General features: G+C 41.4%; 1 protein-coding gene across 3 annotated transcripts in view; it reads right to left on the bottom strand.

Moving 5' to 3' along the window:
* Positions 1 to 255: 255 nt before the first annotated feature.
* The window catches only part of SPAG1 (sperm associated antigen 1), a 70,013-nt gene continuing 51,098 nt past the window's right edge, over positions 256 to 19,170 (bottom strand). For all 3 annotated transcript variants that reach the window (XM_031439385.2, XM_064476926.1, XM_064476927.1), the window contains 6 exons: positions 15,371 to 15,537; positions 12,550 to 12,682; positions 10,546 to 10,672; positions 2,827 to 2,991; positions 1,410 to 1,778; positions 256 to 1,305 (listed from right to left, as the gene is read on the bottom strand). In XM_031439385.2, coding sequence (XP_031295245.2) covers positions 1,174 to 1,305; positions 1,410 to 1,778; positions 2,827 to 2,991; positions 10,546 to 10,672; positions 12,550 to 12,682; positions 15,371 to 15,537 — 1,093 coding nt within the window. In that variant the 3' untranslated portion in view covers positions 256 to 1,173. The remainder of the gene's footprint in view (positions 1,306 to 1,409; positions 1,779 to 2,826; positions 2,992 to 10,545; positions 10,673 to 12,549; positions 12,683 to 15,370; positions 15,538 to 19,170) is intronic.

The following is a 19,170-nucleotide window of genomic DNA, read 5'->3' on the forward strand; positions in this document are numbered from 1 at the left end:
CACACTCCATCATTTACTTGTACAAAAACTTAATATTAAAGAGGACAAAACTAGTTTGTTTGAAGACTAGAAATAAGTACCCATTATGGTAGATTCTCATTTATGAACTTAGGAAAGAACAGTTTAAAAGAAAAATGGATATGGTAACAGTGAAAGTGACAGTCATCTTTCATCTGTACTTCTAAAGAACAAAAAAAAGTTCCAGAAAAGGACAACTGACTAAAGATTACAGGAATAAATGACAGAACACTAATAGACACCTGACCGGTTTATTGTAAGAAACACCTTTACTTTGGCCCAGTTAACAAGGGAGCTCTCAATATAATTAAGAGGTCTTCACTTTCCCTTTTATTCCAAGGGAATAAATATGATCATGCTTAACGGAGGGAAAACAAAAGAGGAAGAAGATATTTTAAATGTGTGGGGGAAATGTGGGAGTGACAATTCAAACAGAAACACAGGCTTAGCTGCTTTTATATGGTGGCGTTTTGTTATTGCTTATATAAGTGGTATATGAGGGGTACTAGCTTTTAAAAATCTAGTAAAAAGTGGTAGAACTTTTGGCAATTTTTGTTCTTAGTTATTAGGCAATGCTTCTGTACTAGAAAAAATAGGTTCTTATAGCTGTAAATTAATAATCACAATTTAACAATCATTTCATATTGCAGACTTAGGTGTTGCACTTCATCTTAGTGGGCGGTAATCCGCAAGTAGTATACAATGGGATTTATATACGTATCTTAGCAGGAGACAAAGGTGATGTGAGCATCACTGTTAATGATTTTCACTTTTAAAAATGAATTTTAAAGGAAGTTTTATCAAACTTAAGAGGACTCTTTCATAGCCCGGAGAAATGTAATTTAACTCAAATTTTTAACAAATTAAAAGAAAATGTGTAATATAAATTAAAATGCATTTAACAAGTTCCAAATATACTTATTATTAAATATATAGATGTTAGCTCTGGTACATAAGAAAATATTTACAACTGATAAAAAGCACATATTGTAGAATATACGTGTTCTATGTATAAAAATAAGTCAAATATTTATAGTCCAGACCAAGGGATCTTTTCTAAGCCAGGTTTTATCCGTGCAGCTCTATTACAATACCATCTCATTAGCATTACTGGAACACATACATGCATGGAAGAAATTTAAGAATAATCTCGATTTAAAGCTCATACTGCCTTCTGAGGGCCTGTACATCTTCTAAGGTAAAACGTGGGCTTGGTGTGTCTGAGAGGTCATCAAAGAGCTGTTTAATTTGCTCTTTTTGGCCCATGCTAATCAATGTCAACATCATCTGAAAGAAAGAGGAAAATTAGATTAGCATGCAAATTAACATTTTAAAGTTATAAAAACCCTAAAAATAATCAATCTCTATGAATAAGATGTTCTGCCACCTACCTTAAACCTTTCTGCTTTACTCAGATACAAAAGATGCTGATACACCAAAGAGGGATCTTTATCAATAAGATTATTTTTCAGAGACTGAATGAGGAGGAGGAACGTATCCCCCTCCAGCTTGTTACTCAACAACACTGGCAAGTCTTTCGGTTCCGTGATGGCTAAAAGGTGTGCACAGGCCTCTCCGTCTTTCCGAGCGCTGAGGGCGCTGATGAGCTGACCAAACTCGTAGGCGTTGTTGGGCTTGGCGATCGGCAGCTGCTCGTGGAATTCTCGTGGCCCGTTGCTCGTGTCCCCCTTCTCAAAAGCAAGGCAGTGGGTGGAGACCTCCTCCGAGGTCCTTTCAGGCTCTTTATGGCCTCCATTCACCTTCATGAGGAAAAAAAACTGCACTGTGACACAAACGACAGCCACTGAGCACATCCTAAGTTACCTTTCTTAAAGTGGGAAGGAACTGAAAACCACAAGGGGACTGTATTTTAGTCAAGTTCTAAGTGAAAAATGTCTCATTTGTAATAAATCATAAAATCTACTTTTTTCAAGAAGAGAAGTTTTAAGGTATAAGTATCCATTCATAAACATACTCTTTTAAAGTTAAAAATTTTTTTGACATTGAAAATATGACAGTAAAATTTCTTATAATTTTCCATGAATAAAAGCTACTATATAAAAGACCTATAACCACCTTCTCTTTTTCATGATAAATTTTACATTGACTTATTTTCTTACATTTAACAGAGAAATGAACTCATATTTTTCAGTTTTCTTAAAACAGTTTTGCCTTCTCTCCAGAGGGAAGAAGCTTCCTAGTCTCTCACGTTAGCCTCTTACTCTTAGTGGAAATGGAAGCTGACAGATGGTCTGACACTGGCACTCATGAATGCAGAGGAACTCATGAGCTGACATCCTTCACTAAAGCAAAGGCCTGAGTTATGTGAAGTCACACAGGGAGGTTTGCATCTAGGGAAGTCCAGGATCCCTGGCGAGGCCAGTCTCGTTCCAGTGTACTGAAAAGGTCTGAATCAAGCGGGGAGAGGGGAACATCTCTCCGTGAGGTGTGGCCTGCAGGGCCACTGAAACTGAATCAGTTGTAGGGTTCTCTCCACAGTCACAGGCGCCCAGGGCAATCTGGAGTGCAAGCAATCAACCCCCCAGGCCCGGTGGCGCTGGGGAGGGAGCAGAGAAGGGAGACCCCAGACTCCCAGCACCTCCCTGGGCCCACGCTGGGAAGTGCAATGGCTAATTATCACAGCAAAGGAAACGTTTTGACATTATAATCGGTTAAAATTTCTTCACTGATCATCAGAATTAAAAGTTTTAAATTTTTCTGGTAGAACTCATGGAATGTGACCTAGGAAACCAACATGCATATAGGATCCCCAAAAGAGTACTTCCAAAGATAATCAAATACAAATACCTCTTGAATCTCAATTTTCCTTCTCTCCTTTTCTTTGTTGAATGATGCTGCACCATCCTCAGTATTAAGGATTCTGGTTACCTCTTCCAGTTCCATCTTTGCCTCGACAACACCTGGGTCTAGCAGGAGAACTTTATTGAGGTCGTTTAAACTTTTCTGATAATTCTGAAAGTAGAAAGGCAGAGAAAATAATTTCCATAAATAAAAGAAGGAGCACAGATGCGCCCGAGTAGGGGTGAGAATGGTGAGGGGGGTGTGTGGTGTGTGTGCGCTGGGTTCCCGTTAGGACCACAGTTACAAAGGAAGGCCTATGGGGTTAAGTCTTGGGCTGAAATATCACAACCCATGTCACAGTGAACATCCTCCGCAGAAGAGCGAGCACGGAACCTGGAGTGAGGTCAGGTCTGTATCACCACTTCATGGTCTCTGACGCACACAGGCATGTGCCATCTGCTAATGAACAGATGAAAGAATGGACATCCTCACATCAGCACCTCCCAGCAGTGAAACCTGAACAAGAGCCTAGAACCTTTCTGAGTTTCAGTTTTCTCATCTTTAAAATAAGGATAACGAAAGCTTTATTCTAGTTTTCACAAGGCTGTGCCAAGTCATAAATGAATTAATAAAATAATGAATGGTTTAAACCTATAAAGGGCTGTTATATTAGTTGTTACCATAATATCTTGTTCCACAAACCCTTCGAAGTTACTCACTGTTCAAACCGGCCAGCGTCAACAATGATTAATTGACAGAGTCACACAATACACTGGAGAGGTTGAGGGGAATGAAAAGGAATCTAAGTAATGAAACACAGCGTGGAACCTGGTGGCAGAGACAGATGCCACAAAATCACAGTCTGCTGTGACAGGCCATATTCTAGAACTACGGGCTACACCCATGTTTTAATTAAACCAAAATTAATTCTGTGAGGAGGTGGAGAATTCCAATGATGTGTAACAGCTCAAGTATTCATGACACATTGAAACCAGCGTGCACGGGACACAGGCACAGGCAGAACAAGCCAGTGATGCTGTGACATTCCTGGGGCCCAGCTGCGAGGCCACTTCCCCCACCCCCATCCAGTAACACACCAGAGCAAGAGTGGTATGTCTACAGGGATGACCTTAAACCTGATCTAACTTACTTTTTTGAAAAGGTAAATTATTTACACACCATAGTACATGAGTACTATTAATAACAAATCTCCACACAGCCCTGTGTCACAGCAGCACAGGTGGAACCTGCCCCAGAAAAACAAATGACATCGTATTTCCATCCTAAGTGTTGCAGGCAGGGAGCCAGGTGGAAGGGGGGCCGGCGGGGCCAGCTGAGGGAGGAGCAGTAGCTAATTCTCACCATTTGTAGCATTTTGCAAGGAGTGTTACTGTGCTCTCATAATAGCCCTGTAAGTACTTTCATTGTCCCCACTTAAAGAGAAGGAGACTGAGGCACAGAAAGGTACTCTGTGCGATGAGCAAGGCAGCAGCGAGCAGAAGGTGGACGATCAGACACTGGCTCAGGTGAGAGGCCGGGAAGTGGAGATCTGTGCCCGCAGCCTTGGAAACGGGAGGCCAACGCCGTGGGAGCCGGCAGGCTTTCTGTTTCCAAGGAATGTCTGTGCTACTGAGCAACCTGTTTGGTTGGAGGAAACCTAAGAAACCAAGAAATGCACTTTAATTATGTGTTCGGACAGAGGGCAGGACAGCAGGAGAAGAGGAGGGGCTGGATCCTGGAGCCACACAGACAAGACCCGTCTCCACACTCCTGTGCCAGGAGCGGGAGCACGCGGGGGAAGGACAGCCGTGCCCTGGCCCTCATGGGAACTTATGAAGGGAAACAATAAGAAAACAAACGAATGAGTAAATAAGAGGAGCATGGACTGTCATGCATGCATTTAAGAAAAGCAAGGGTTGGGAGGGATACTAACGAGGGGGAAGGAGCCTCTGTTCTAATGCAGCTGTCAGAGAACACAAGGCCTGGAGGGAAGGAGGGAAGCCAGCCACACACAGGGGAGGGAAGAGCAGAGCTCAGACCAAGAGAAAGTGTGGCTCCGGCAAAAACGAAGACAGTGAAAGTTACTAATGACCTTATTAGGCCTTAAAGAAAAAAGGTAAAGTATAATCAGGTGTCTGCAGTAACACGTACTATTAGTAAATGTGCTTAACCTACAATTATTTTATAAGATATTACTATTTTTGATACTTCTGACCCTACAGCATCCCCAGTTGGCTGTAAACTCCTGAAGTGGGCACCATGTCTTACTCACCTCTGTGCTCCCAAAGCCTGACACCAGATGACATTCAGTAAAAGACACAAATTGTAATTAAAAGCAAAATGTTCCATTATCTTTTCCTATGAAGAACAGCTATACATTAAGGAAAGCCCTTTAATGTTTCAAAACTGACACACAGGAGGAAAAAAGAAGCCCACTAGAAAACAAACCAAAGATCTGAGAGAGCAGAGGGTTCAGCTGGGAGCCACGGGCAGGCCCTGCTCCCCGCAAGCCCCTGCGCACTGCCCCCAGTCACACGGGGAAGCGGGGCCAGGCGTGAGTTCTGCTGCATTTTACCAGCAGCTGCGGCCTCTGAAGATCCTCAATTTAAATTCACTTGGCACACAACTCAAACTACGGGGGATATAAATCAAGCTATAAGAAGTCAAACCAGAAAAACAAGCTGCCAGCCTCATAATCCAGGGGGATAGGGTTACTCAAATTCCGGATCAGCCTTCTGTGTGACAATACACTTTTCAGCATTCCATCCAAGGAAGTATTCAATTCTGGTCTTTCACTAGGTACACCTTCTCAGAGTCAAGTAAACGAGACCAAAGAGTCAGGCAGCGGGTATAGGATAAACGTGCTGAGTCTGGATACACATAGACTCGTGAGGCATGCAGACCACATGGACCCCTCATGGACCCAAATCCTTATGTTCAAAAGCAGCGGAGTAAATTTTCAAAGAGCATCTTTTAACTCATGGTGCCACATACACAGGGAATCTTCACGTGACATTTACAAATTATTATGTTGCTAACAGAAAGGGGCCATTAGGGCTCGGTCACCTGGGCACCTTGAACACACAGTGAACACACTGTGAACACAGAATCCCGTGGCTGGGAGCTGCTGGGTTGGTGAGTGGGCGTCCAAGGGCCGGGAGGGTGGCACACCCCAGCTCCCTGAGGACAGACGCTGCTGTGCTTGAGCCCCTCCTGGACCCTGTGCACCTCTTCACCTGGCTGTTCGTCTGCATCCTTTACAACAAACTTAGAAGGGCCGGGCAGGGCTTGGGGGGAGGTCAGGCTCCACTGGGAATGGGGGTCCTATCATGGCATCCGCACAGGTGTGGCTCCTGCAGCCTGAGGGCTCCAGGATCCAGAAAAGCCTCATCGCTCGATGCACGGATCGAACTCATGATAGAGGACACAAGGCATGATCACCCTTGCCCAACTAAACCTAAGTTTTACGGACTACAGTTTTAGGTATTTCCCTGTCAGTGATGGGCATGGGATTAAAAGAACTATCTCAAACTCAACAAGGTCTAAACTCCCTCGAGGCTCCCCCTCCTGCTGTGCAGCCTCTGTCATCACATCCACTTGGCCACTGACACAGATGGGGGCAGGGGCAGCAGCCCTTCTGTTCCTTCCCCTTCTTTCCCCCGTATGTCTGACTGCTCCATGCGGCCTGTCACCTTGACCCTCAATCCTCAGTTAATCCCTCACCTTCTGTTATGCGCCGAACTGTGTCCCCTGAAAATTCCTAGGTTGGAGTCCTACCCTACAGTACCTCGGAATATAACCACATTTGGAAACAGTTTCTTTAAAGAAAAAAGTTTCTTTAAAGAGGTAATCAAGTCAAAATGAGGTCATTAGGGTGGGTCCTCATCCAATATGACTGGTGTCTTTATAAGAAGAGGAAATCTGGACACAGGCATGTACAGAGAAGAGACGAAGTGAAGACACAGGGACAAGACAGCCAGGGAGAGGTGCCGGAACACATCCTTCCGGCACGGCCCCCAGAAGGGACCAACCCCGCCCACACCCACACTATAATCTTACACTTCTAGTCTTCAGAACCGTGAGAAGATAAATTTGCTGTTTCCGCCACCAGCTGCCGTACTTTGTTAGGGCAGTCGGAGCACACTTACACACCTTCTCTCTCCCCTCTGCCATTACTTTCCTGTAGGCACCTGCTGCTCGGCTTGCTGGCCTCTCACCCATCTCCCTCCTCCACGCTGGGAACCCTTCTGATCCACCACCTACAATATCCCCAAATTGAATCAATCGTGGCACCTTTTCCACCCTTTGGGGGCCCCCCATCACCCTCAGGATCAAGCTTAGCCTCCATAGCATGACCTCTGGGCCTCTTGGGATCTGACCATCCCTCCCCACCCCCACCCACACCTGGCATCCAGCTGTACCAGTTCAGGAACAAGGCCATAAAAATACACATAAGAATGTCACAGCAGCTTCATTCATGACAGCCCCAAACGGGAAACACCTAAATGTCATAAACTGGTGAAGATGTGAAACAAACTGTGGTATATTCATACAACTCAGTAATAAAAAGGAACAATTCCTGATACTCATACAGTAAGGATGAAACTGAGATGCCATGCTGAGCAAAAGAAGCCAGACTAGAGGACATGCTGCATGATTATATTTATGTAAACGTCAAAAAGAGGCAAACATCTCCAATGATAGAAATTAGATGAGTGGTTGCCTTAGGGTCTGGGTGGAAGGAGGGAGATTAAGGTCAATGAACATAGAGAACTTTCCGGAGAAACGGAAATGTTCTGTTCTTGTTGGGGTGGTGGCTGCGAAGGAATGTACATTATTCAAAAATCAATGACTAAACTAAGAAAACAATCCCATTTACAACTGCATCAAAAAGAATAAAATACCTAGGAATAAATCTCACTAAGGAGGTGAAAGGCCTCTCAGAAAACAAAGACACTGATGAAAGAAACTGAAGATGACACAAATAAGAAAATGTTCAGTGCTCATGGATGGGAAGAATTAATATTGTTAAAATGGCCGCACTATCCAAAGCACTCTGCGGATTCAATGCAATTCCTATCAAAATTCCAATGGCATTTTTCACAGAAACAGAACAAACAACCCTTTAATTTGTACAGTAACACAAAAGACCCCAAACAGCCAAAGCAATCTTGAGAAAGAAGAACAAAAGTAAAGGCATCATGCTCTCTGATGTCAGACTACATTACAAGGTCAGAGCAGTCAAAACAGTATGGTACCATCATAACCGTCCCTCGGATCAGTGGAACAGAATAGGAGAACCCAGAAATAAACCCATGCATATATGGTCAATTAATTTACAACAGAGAAGCCAAGAATTCTCAATGGGGAAAGAGTAGTCTCTTCAAAAAATGGTGTTGGGAAAACTGGACAGCCATATGCAAAAGAGTGAAACTGGACCACTCTCTTATACCATACACAAAAACTAACTCAAAATGGATTAAAGAACTGAATGTAAGACCTGAAACCATAAAAGTCCTAGAAGGAAACACAGGCAGTAAGCTCCCTGACATTGGTCTTGGCAATGATTTTTTATATTTAACACCAAAAGCAAAGGCAACAAAAGCAAAAACAAATGCGACTACATCAAACTAAAAAGTTTCTGCACAGCAAAGGAAACCATCAACGAAGTGAAAAAGCAACCTACTGAGTAAGAGAAAATATTTCCAAATGATGTATCTGATAAGGGGTTAATAATATCCAAAATATATAAAGAACTCATGCAACTTGGTATCAAAAAAAACCAAACAATCCATCTGTATATTTTCTTTGGAAAAATGCCTATTTAGGTCTTCTGTCCATCTTTTGATTGGTTTTTTTTTTTTTTTTTTTTTGATATTGAGCTGTATGAGCTGTTTGTATATTCTGGAAATTAATCCCTTGTGGGTCGCATCTTTTGCAAATATTTTCTCCCATTTTGTAGGCTGTCTTTTTATTTTGCTTATGATTTCCTTTGCTGTGCAAAAGCTTTTAGGTTTAATTAGGTCCCATTTGTTTATTTTTGCTTTTATTTCCATTACTCTAAGAGAGGGATCCAAAAAATATTGCTACAATTTATGTCAGAGTGTTCTGCCTGTATTTTCCTCTACGAGTTTAATAGTATCTGGTCTTATATTTAGGTCTTTAATCCACTCTAGGTTTATTTTTGTATATGGTGTTAGAGAATGCTCTAATTTCATTCTTTTCCATGTAGCTGTCCAGTTTTCCCAGCACCACTTCCTGAGGATACTGTCTTTTCTCCATTGTGTATTCTTTCCCTCTGTGTTGCCTTCAGTCTCTTTCATCAGTCTTATAGTTTTCAGAGTACAAGTCTTTTGCTTTCTTAGGTAGGTTTATTCCTAGGTATTTTATTCTTTTTGATGTGATGAAGACATACAGATGACGAAAAAGCACATGAAAAGATGCTCAACATCACTAATTATCAGAGAAATGCAAAGCAAAACTACAATGAGGTGTCACCTGACACCAGTCAGAATGGCCATCATCAAAAAATCTACAAACAATAAATGATAAAGAAGGGTGTGGAGAAAAGGGAACCCTCCTACACTGTTGGTGGAAATGTAAATTTAGTGTAGCTACCATGGAGAACAGCGTGGAGTTTCCTTAAAAAACTAAAAAATAAAGTTACCATATGATCCAGCAATCTCACTCTTGGGCATATATACAGAAATGATGAAAACTCTTAATTTGAAAAGATACATGCACCCTAATGTTCACAGCAGCACTATTTACAATAGCCAAGACATGGAAGTGACCACAATGCACATCAGCAGATGAATGTCTAAAGAAGATGTGGTATGTGTATGCAATGGAATATTACTCAGAAATAAAAAGAATGAAATAAGTCTACCTGCAGCAACATGGATGGATCTAGAGATTATCATACTAAGTGAAGTAAGTCAGAAAGAGAGAGACAAATACCATATGATATCACTTATATATGGAATCTAAAAAAAAAATGATACAAATGAACTTATTTACAAAACAGAAAAAGACTCACAGACATAGAAAACATATTTATGGTTACCAAAGGGGAAAGGGGATGGGAGAGGAATAAATTAGGAGTTTGGGATTAGCAGATACAAACTACTACATATAAAATAGGTAAATAACAAGGACCTACTGTAAAGCACAGGGAATTATATTCAATATCTTGTAATAGAATCTGAAAAAGAATACATACATACATATATATGTATCATTCTGTAGACTCACACTGCCCACAGGCCATTAAGGCCCAGACCATATGAACTTCCCAAACTCTGGTATGTCTCTACCAAGTTCCTCTGGTGAACACGTCTTCCATTCTGACACCTTCCTTTCCTTCCACCCCACAGACAACCTTCACTAGAGGAACCCAGGCATTGCTGGTGGCCCTCCTTCAGTAATTCAGTAACAAACCTTCCTGTCCCTTAAAGTGGACTTATAACCAACACCACTCCTTAGAAAATCAGAAAATAAATCATCATTTTTGAGTAGGAAGCAATCTCAGAAATTATCTAGCTCCATGGTACAGTTAGGAAAAATCTGAGACACCTTCCAAGGTTTCAGGACTGATGAGAACAGAACTAAGATTAAATCCCAGGATTATGTCACTCCCATTCCTTGGTCCCACAAGTTATGTTCATGAAAACCACATGAGTTGCTCACAGAGCTGAAACTTACATATTATAATGAAGATCTCACCTTGAGTCCCTTATGAGCAAGGGCTCGTCGATAGCATGCTTTCACATTCCTGTTATCTATCTGAAGAGCCTGATCACAGTCCTGCTTTGCCTCTTCAAACTGGCACAGCTTCAAGTAACAGAGAGCTCTGGTATAATGCAATGGAACTGGGTGTTATGAAAGGTAAAGACAACATTATCTGTACATTTGGACAGCTAACAGGAATCAGAAATAGCTAAGGAAGTCTGTTTCTATACCACAGCTGCTGCAGCTGAAACCTAACATTTTTCTCCAATTATGGCGTTTTCTTGCAATACATGTAATTATGGCCCTGGGACACAATGACTATCAAAATACAGTACCGGCCCTCAAGGAGGCTGCAGTTGAAGGAAGAGGCAGACAGTTAAAATCAGCAAACACAAAATCTGTACTAGATGCTCTGGGAACACAGAGCTAAGACTCTCATCAGATCCGGTGGAGTTGAAGCAAGGGGAGGAGTAGTCAAGGAAGACTTCCCAGAAGAAGTGACATTTAAGTTGATGTCCAGAGTATGACATGAGAATTATCCAGTATGAAGGCATTGGGCTGAGAGTTAAGATGCAGGGAAGAGAGAGTAGAAGCCACAGGTACAGCATGTCAAGTACTACAGTGAGAGAGAACATGGTGTTCTGGACGGACTAAGGAAAGAGCCCTATGGCTGGCGTGTGGGGATGAGGCTGGGAGAGTGGAAGGCCACAACATGAAGGGCCTTGTAAATAATGGCAAGGAGATTGAGCTTTATCCAGAACTTAATGTCAGTCCAGTGATGGGCTTTTAAACAGCCTGACATGTTCACCAGGTCTTAGAAAGATCACTCCAGCTGCAACTTGGAGAATGATAGGGAACAAGACTGCACAGGGACACCCCGGAGGGCACTGCAGACATCTGGGGACAGTCGGTGATGGCTCAGAGCAGGGACTGGTGGTGAGGATGGAGAGAGGAATTTGGAAGGCAGGACACCTGAGCTGCTGACAGACTGGGAGAGCGAGGCGGCGGTCAGGCACGATGACTGGCCGTGAGTGCAGAAGGGCAGGGCTCAGGTCCACATCAGAGACGGAGACTTGGGAGACAACTAGAAGGTGGTGACCAGAGCTGGGGAGAGGATGAAATGGGCCAGAGAGCACTACAGCAAAAAAGGGATTTACACCTTTAGAACCCCAAGAATCCCAGGGAAAGAAAAGCCTCACAAAGAGGGAAGGGGGGAGCCCAGCAAGCGAGCTGTCTGCACGGCGGCCAAGAGAGAGGGGGTCTCCAGGGAACACTGAGGGGCACGGAGGCCCAAGACCGCACAGGCCGAGCAGGAGCGGGACAGAGAGATACCTGCTGTATTTACTGACAAAAGTTTGGGCAAAAAGTTGCCAAGAGAAGAAAACAGGTACAAAAACAAAGCAGTGGGGGGTTAAGTTTTAAAAAATGCATCTGAAATAACTAGGAAAACCCACCCCTACTCTTTAGGAACCGTACCTTATTCTTCGTTGTCACCCCAGACTCTTATCTACTCCCTAAAAATTCCCAAATCACTGTATTCTAGGAAACTATCTTTTCCACCATAATGTGGTAAAGGTGGCACCTGAGCAGCATTCTAGAACAGTCTGCACACGGAAAGATGCCAGTCCCTTCCCTTAGCGCTTCAAGAGAAAGGGGCACTTACGACACCAGTTTGAAGGGCAATGGTTTCCTGCTCCGGCCACGGCACGGAGGGCGAGGTGAGGCCCGCTCCCCGGGCAGCGACGGCAGCGCAGGAACCTTAGCGCAGACCACGTCAGGCCTCCCAGGCCACACCACCATGCTTTCCATCTCTCTGGAAATCCTATGGCCCTACCTCTTTAAAAAAAAAGCACTCCCTTTGCTATATAAATATACGAACAGAACAACCTGACATATAAATTCTCAGAACCATGGAGAAAGACTCTCGCAATCAATCCATCTATATTTTTAAATCAAAAGTATTCACATAAGAAATACATACAGTTACACAGAACTTGCCTGTTAGTGTAAATGGCACATTCCTTGTTGTTAATCTTTAAGCATTCACTGTATTTACTAAGGGCATCTTTATAGTTTTTGTCCTTTACATACTGATTTCCTTCTTCTTTAAGGGTTTTAAACATTTTTTCATCTATGGGACACACAGAAGAAAGAGGAAATTCTCACGTAAGCATCTCTACAAATCTTAAATGTACTGTAAATTAACTTGACTATACACTGTACAGAGATAAAGTTGAAATGCAACATAAAACTGTACACAAATTAAAAAGATAAACTGATTATAAATAAAAATGATTATACATTATGACACTATTTTTTCAAATTAGAAAATAAAATATGAGTGATTCTCTCATCTTATCCATGTTGGTATGCCTTTGTTTCTCTGCTTGAGATACAAGTAGCTAGAGTGTTTGCTTGAGTAACTATTTCATGAAAAATGAACACACAAACCCATTAAACCCTGTAGCAGACATCTGTCCAGCACTCCAGATTTCCTTGGAAAATCACACCACCTCCACTCTCTACTCCTGCGGCTTAGGTAAAGCAAATCCCACCTGAGCCCTCCCTTTGGGGGTCATCTTTGTTTTATTAATCAACACATTACATCCCCTTGGTCACAATAATCTAATTGGTCACAGATGGACCTGTGAGAACCGATGAGCTACAATAAGATTTTTGTGGCAGCTTCTGATAAGGTAATTCTTACTCTCTCCCGTGGAATAGGAGTGTAAAAGGAGGAGCTATTTTGCGTTCCTGCGGTACAAGGGGAGAATCTGAGAATGGGGCCAGCAGAGCAAAAGAGAGGCCAAGATGGAGAACTAAAGACTAACCTCTGAGTCCTGAATCCAGCCATCCCTGCAGTTACTCTTGTGGACTGTATTACAAGAGCCACGATAAACAACCTTTTTTGCTTAGGCCATGAAGGGTTGGGTTTTCTAATATCTGCAGTCAGAGTCCCAGCTATTACTATTATCTCTTATCTTACAATGATCATGGCTGACCCCTGCTCAGGTTCCACTTTCTTCTTCCTCGGGGGACCTCGATATTCATTCGGCTGTCCCTCCTCTCCTGTTCAGGCCATGTATTCAAGGCAAGCTGACCCCACTGACCAGGAAAACTCAGGCCTAAGCCAATCAGGCAGAGCATTCCTTCAGCACAGGGACTGGCATATGACTCATTAGAATAAGTACCAGTGGAATTCGAGCCAACAGAATAACAGGCTAAACAAACTAGGTCTTTGGAACAACTTATTTCTTCATCCTTAAATTAAGGCCACCAAAAGCAATGGTGTCTCTCTCCGTTTGAACACTGATAGGTACAGACATGATAAAACTGCTATGGTTCTACTGTCTCCGGCCAGAGCCTGAACCTTGCTTTTAGAGTCTGCCTGGGCCCTTTCAGTTACTTGAGCCAAAACCATTCCTTTAAGTCAACAGATTTTTCTCTTAATTGCAACCAAAGTTTTCTAACACACACAAAGTATTAAAATTAAAAGCTCTAAAGCCATGAAATAACTTTACTGTATGAGTAATTTGATATAAAATAAAAATCCATAAACTTAAAATACACCTTTAAATTCTGCTTCGATCTAAAAATCTTGATAGACACACTGAATTTAAAGTATAAAGTTGGAATGTGTACAATCCTCTTATTTGTCCCTTTGCACAAATGGCATGAAATGTTGGTTTTTCATCCTTTATTTCAAATTACAGAGCATTTCTGCCTAATGTTTCATGTTTCAAAAGATCTCACTGTGGTGCCAAATGACACTTCCCAAGAATTCTTGTGTATATATAAGCTCTAAGACAGAATATTACAGAGGATTTTTTTCCCTCTAATTTGCTGAAAAACTTTCAAGCTTTTCTCCCCACATCGTTTTTAAGCCTTGGGTATCCAATCTCACTAATGATTGGTACACAAATATGAACAAAAAAGAGCTGATTCTACTTGTACTTATGACCTACTATCATATATCTATGGGATGGTTAGTATATGCACTTCATTAATAATGAATAGCTACCCTTTATTGAGCAAATAGCTACTTTGAGCCAGGCCCCATTAATAATGCACTCGAGAGACTACAGACCTCCACCTAAAATCCCCAAGCGAAGTTCCCTGCGCCTTCTTTCTAGGCAATGAAAAGGGTGAGGGTCTAACACTAGCCATTGGGACATCATGGCTCAGGAGCCTCCGGGAGTCTGCAAGATGAAGCTGACTCCAGCCACAAGTGGGGTTTCTAAGCAGGCAGTAGAAATGGGGCCTCAGTTGACTCCAACAGAAAGCAAGAGTGAAGCCACATCTATTAAACACTCCGCACAAAGTACTAAAGCAAGCACTGTGGGATGCAGGTGTGGATGTGGACCACCCGGTACAGGGCAGGAGGTGCTGCTAGACATGTGTTGTAGGGCTTTGTTTTATTATTTCATCAATCTCATTACACTGGCTCTGCCACATACGTGGTGTGTACGAACTATGTGCTACTTCTTTTTCTTATTATTAACAATGCTAACTTAACCTTTATTAAGAGGCTACTATAAGCTTACATAGTCAGCACACGCATTAAGTATTTTATATGCATACCTCCATTTGTTCCTGAGAATAACTCCATGAGACAGTTACTCGTATTTCCCCATTTCCCCCTTCTCACATACACTTAAGACACTGGAGGTGTGAAGCAACTTCTTAAGACTGTAGTTAGGAAGAGGGAGGACAGGGTTTTAACTTAAACCCAGGTCTGATGACTGAGTTCATACCCTTGTCCTTCTGCTTTACCGTGAAAACAGACACACGGCTCACGATAACCTTCGGCTTCCCCTACCTGTGGCACCAGGTTGCTGATGGCTGCAGGAGTCTCCCACTTGCTCTGGGGCCGCCTCTGCTGCAGGTTGCCAAGCTCGCAACTGTGCGGAAGTGGGCACAGCGGGAATGGGTGACAGCTTCTCCCGCCAGCTCGGTCCATCCAGAGCCATTAAAATTCTTGTGATTCTAAAAAGAAAATGAGTTTTCTGTTGATCATGCAATTTGCTTTTTGTATTACTGATGGTCATATCAAGAGTAAAATTTATAAATGCTGTGCATGTGTGTACTTCCCTGTAGAAAACACATAATCTTGAACTATCTGCTGTCCACTTAAACTTTTAAAAGAAGAACTTTTAAAAGCTGCACCAAACTATGTAACTTTAGATCCTTTTTGTATCAAAAGGAAAAATTAAGACAGTTCTAACTGGTTAAACAATTTTTTAATGTATATGCAATAAAATTTTAATTTTTAAAAAAGTGAAATATAAATATATAAAATTTAGGAAGCCTAGAAGAAATAACACAGTCCCACATAACACTGAATATAATTACTAAATTGATAACGTATTACTCTTGAGAATAATCAGAAGTAGTTTAGAATTTTATGCCCAAACTGTATACTAAAGACAGGTGCACACTGGCTGCTGAAAGTGATGAGTTGCCGTTGCATGAAATACTGCTTTTTTCTTAAAACATTTACATGTGGTTAAGCTTCCCTTACCTTGTATTTTTTTATCTCTAAATTATCCACTTATTACCTCCCCCCCCCAAAAAAAATTATCCACTCATTTTGTTTTCATATGCATAAGATGGAAGAATAGGACACTGGTGTCTACGACAACGATCCTTGTATTAATGCCACTTGCTAACATATAAAATCCAGATGAACATCCCTGACTATCACTTTCTCATCATTCTGGACATCCAAAATATCATACTTAGATTTTAAAACAAAATTGAATTATGTCTTTGGGATACATCTGGTTTTAAAAAGGTGCTCCCCAAGACTGAGAGTTTACTGGTTATTTATAGAATGCATTCAAATTAGTTAACTCAGTAGTTCTTTTTGTGTGTAAAAATTTTATCCTTATATAGAGGCAAATATAATACACATACTTTCCCTACAGTTCTTAAACTGAAATTTCAATATTGCTCTTTGGTTATGATAACCAAATCTCATATATTTTAGTGTAAAAAAAATAAATTTGAAAAATAATGTATAACCACCCACAACTGCAGAAGAAAAAGCAGCTTTAGAAAAAAGAATTTTCAAGCAAAACCTGTATTACCAGCAGAGAAGAAGGAAGAAGCAGCTGAAAAGAGATCATGTGTTGCCAGGGAGTAAATAAGTATATGCGGGGAAATGTAACATAAGATTCCTGGAGAGGAAGAGAGGAATATGGTTAATGGAAGACACAAACAAAATAAGCACAGGTGTTTAAATTAAAAAAAAAAAAGCTATCATTACTTAGATAGAAAAGCAAGCATAAATATGGGGATTCATGAAAAAGAATAGAGAAATTTTTAAATGGGTATTATATAGAAAATATATATACAGACAAAGCCTCATCTTCTCATAAAACAACATTTTTTTTTTTAATTGAATGGTTCTTGCCACTCCTGGGCATATATCTGGAAAAGACAAAACTCTAATTCGAAAAGATACATGCACCCCAATGTTCACAGAAGCACTATTTATAAAAGCCAAGACATGGAAGCAACCTAAGTGTCCATCAACAAATGAACTGATAAAGAAGATACACACACACACACATACACACACACACACACACACACACACATACACACACACAATGGAGTATTACTTGGCCATAAAAAAGAATGAAATAATTCCATTTGCAGCAATATGGACAGACCTATAGATTATCATACTAAGTGAAGTAAGTCAGAGAAAGACAAATATCATATGGTATCACTTACATGTGGAATCTAAAATATGATGCAAATGAACTTATTTACAAAACAGAAGCAGACGTACAGACAAAGAAAACAAACTCACAGTTACCAAACGAGAAAGCAGGGTGGGGAGGAAGGAGAGGAAGGATAAACTGGGAGTTTGGAATTAGCAGATATGAACTACTATATACAGAATAGAAAAACAATAAGGTCCCATTGTGTGGCACAGGGAACTGTATTCAATGACTTGTAATCTACAATGAAAAAGAATAAATATATATGATGTATAACTGAATCTCTATACTGTACCTCAGAAACTAACACAACATTGTAAATCAGCTATACTTCAATTTAAAAAACAACCAAGAAAAACCCCCCAAAACAGATTCACAGACATAGAAAACAAATTTATGGTTATCAAAGGGGAAAGGCAGGGAGGGATAAATTAGGAGTTTGGTATTAACAGATACACACTACTACATATAAAACAGATAAACAATAAGGACCTGCTGTATAGCACAGGGAACTATATTCAGTATCTTGTAATAATCTGTAATGGAAAAGAATCTGAAAACGAAGATATATACAGATATATGTACATGTATATGTGTAATTGAGTCACTCTGCTGTACACCTGAAACTAACACATTGTAAATCAACCATACTTCAATTAAAAAAATTAAAAATTAAGAAAATAAAATAATAAATGGGTCATAAAAGTCAACTGGTATAAAAGAAACTCCTTGAGTACATATAAAAATTATAATACACTCCTGAAAAGCCAAACAGAATTACCATATGACCCAGTAATTCCACTCCTACATATACAACAAAAGGAACTGAAAGCAGGTATGCAAATAAGACCTTGCACATGAATATTCATAGCAGCACCATTCGCAACAGCCACATGGTGTAAACAACCCAAATATCCATCATCGGATGAATGGATAAACACAATGTGATATACCCATACAATGGAATGTTATGCAGTCATAAAAAGAAAGGATGTCGTCACACATGACACACCATGGACCAACCTTGAAAACATTGTTAAGTGAAATAAGCCAGACACAAAAGAACATATTGTATGATTCTATTTATATGAACACTATCCAGAACAGGTCAATCCATAGAGACAGAGAGCAGACTGGTGGTTGCCAGGGGCTGGGGGAGGAGAGAATGGGAAGGGACTGCTTAGTGGGGACAGAGTTTCCCTTTGGGAATAGACGGAGGTGGTAGTAGCACAACACTGTGAATGTACTAAAGGCCACTGAATTGTATACACTTTAAAATGGTTGATTGAGTTGTCACGTGAATTTTACTTCCTTTTTCTTAAGTGTAATGTAGAAAGTTCAGAAATGTGAGTGATCACTGTCTCTATGAGCCAGATTTCCTTAAAATACCTCTTCAACAGGGCCCTCGTCTCTGTTAGGCACTTCAGGTGTCTTCCTGCTCCGTTTCACGGGAACCCCTAACTCTGTGAGACGGTCCTAGTTTCCCCAGCTACCTGGGAGACTCCCAGACTGAGGATGGGCAAGGTAAGGGCAGAAGCCTGCAGCGCAGGGTCAGCCCTGCCCTCTCTATTGGGGAATGCATTCATCCCACACTCTTTACTGAGGAGACCCCTGTGCAAGGTCCACAGCTACAAAGATGATAAAGTCCAATCCTAGTGGAATGGGAGGAAAAGAACTTCACAAAAAGAGAGGGACAAGGAGTTTACCAACATCATGGAAGCTGGGCACAGCGTTGCAGAGGCACCAAGGAAGGGACCCTGAAAGGCGTGTGAGCCGGGGAGACGGGTGGATCAGGGAAGGTTCTCACCTAAAGGGCAAGAAGGAATGAGCCAGACGAAAAGCGGGAAGGCACGCACGCCTGACTATGCAGGATGGAGGCCAAGGAGGC

The sequence above is a fragment of the Camelus dromedarius genome, chromosome 20 (assembly GCF_036321535.1).
Source record: "Camelus dromedarius isolate mCamDro1 chromosome 20, mCamDro1.pat, whole genome shotgun sequence".
NCBI classification, from domain to species: domain Eukaryota; kingdom Metazoa; phylum Chordata; class Mammalia; order Artiodactyla; family Camelidae; genus Camelus; species Camelus dromedarius.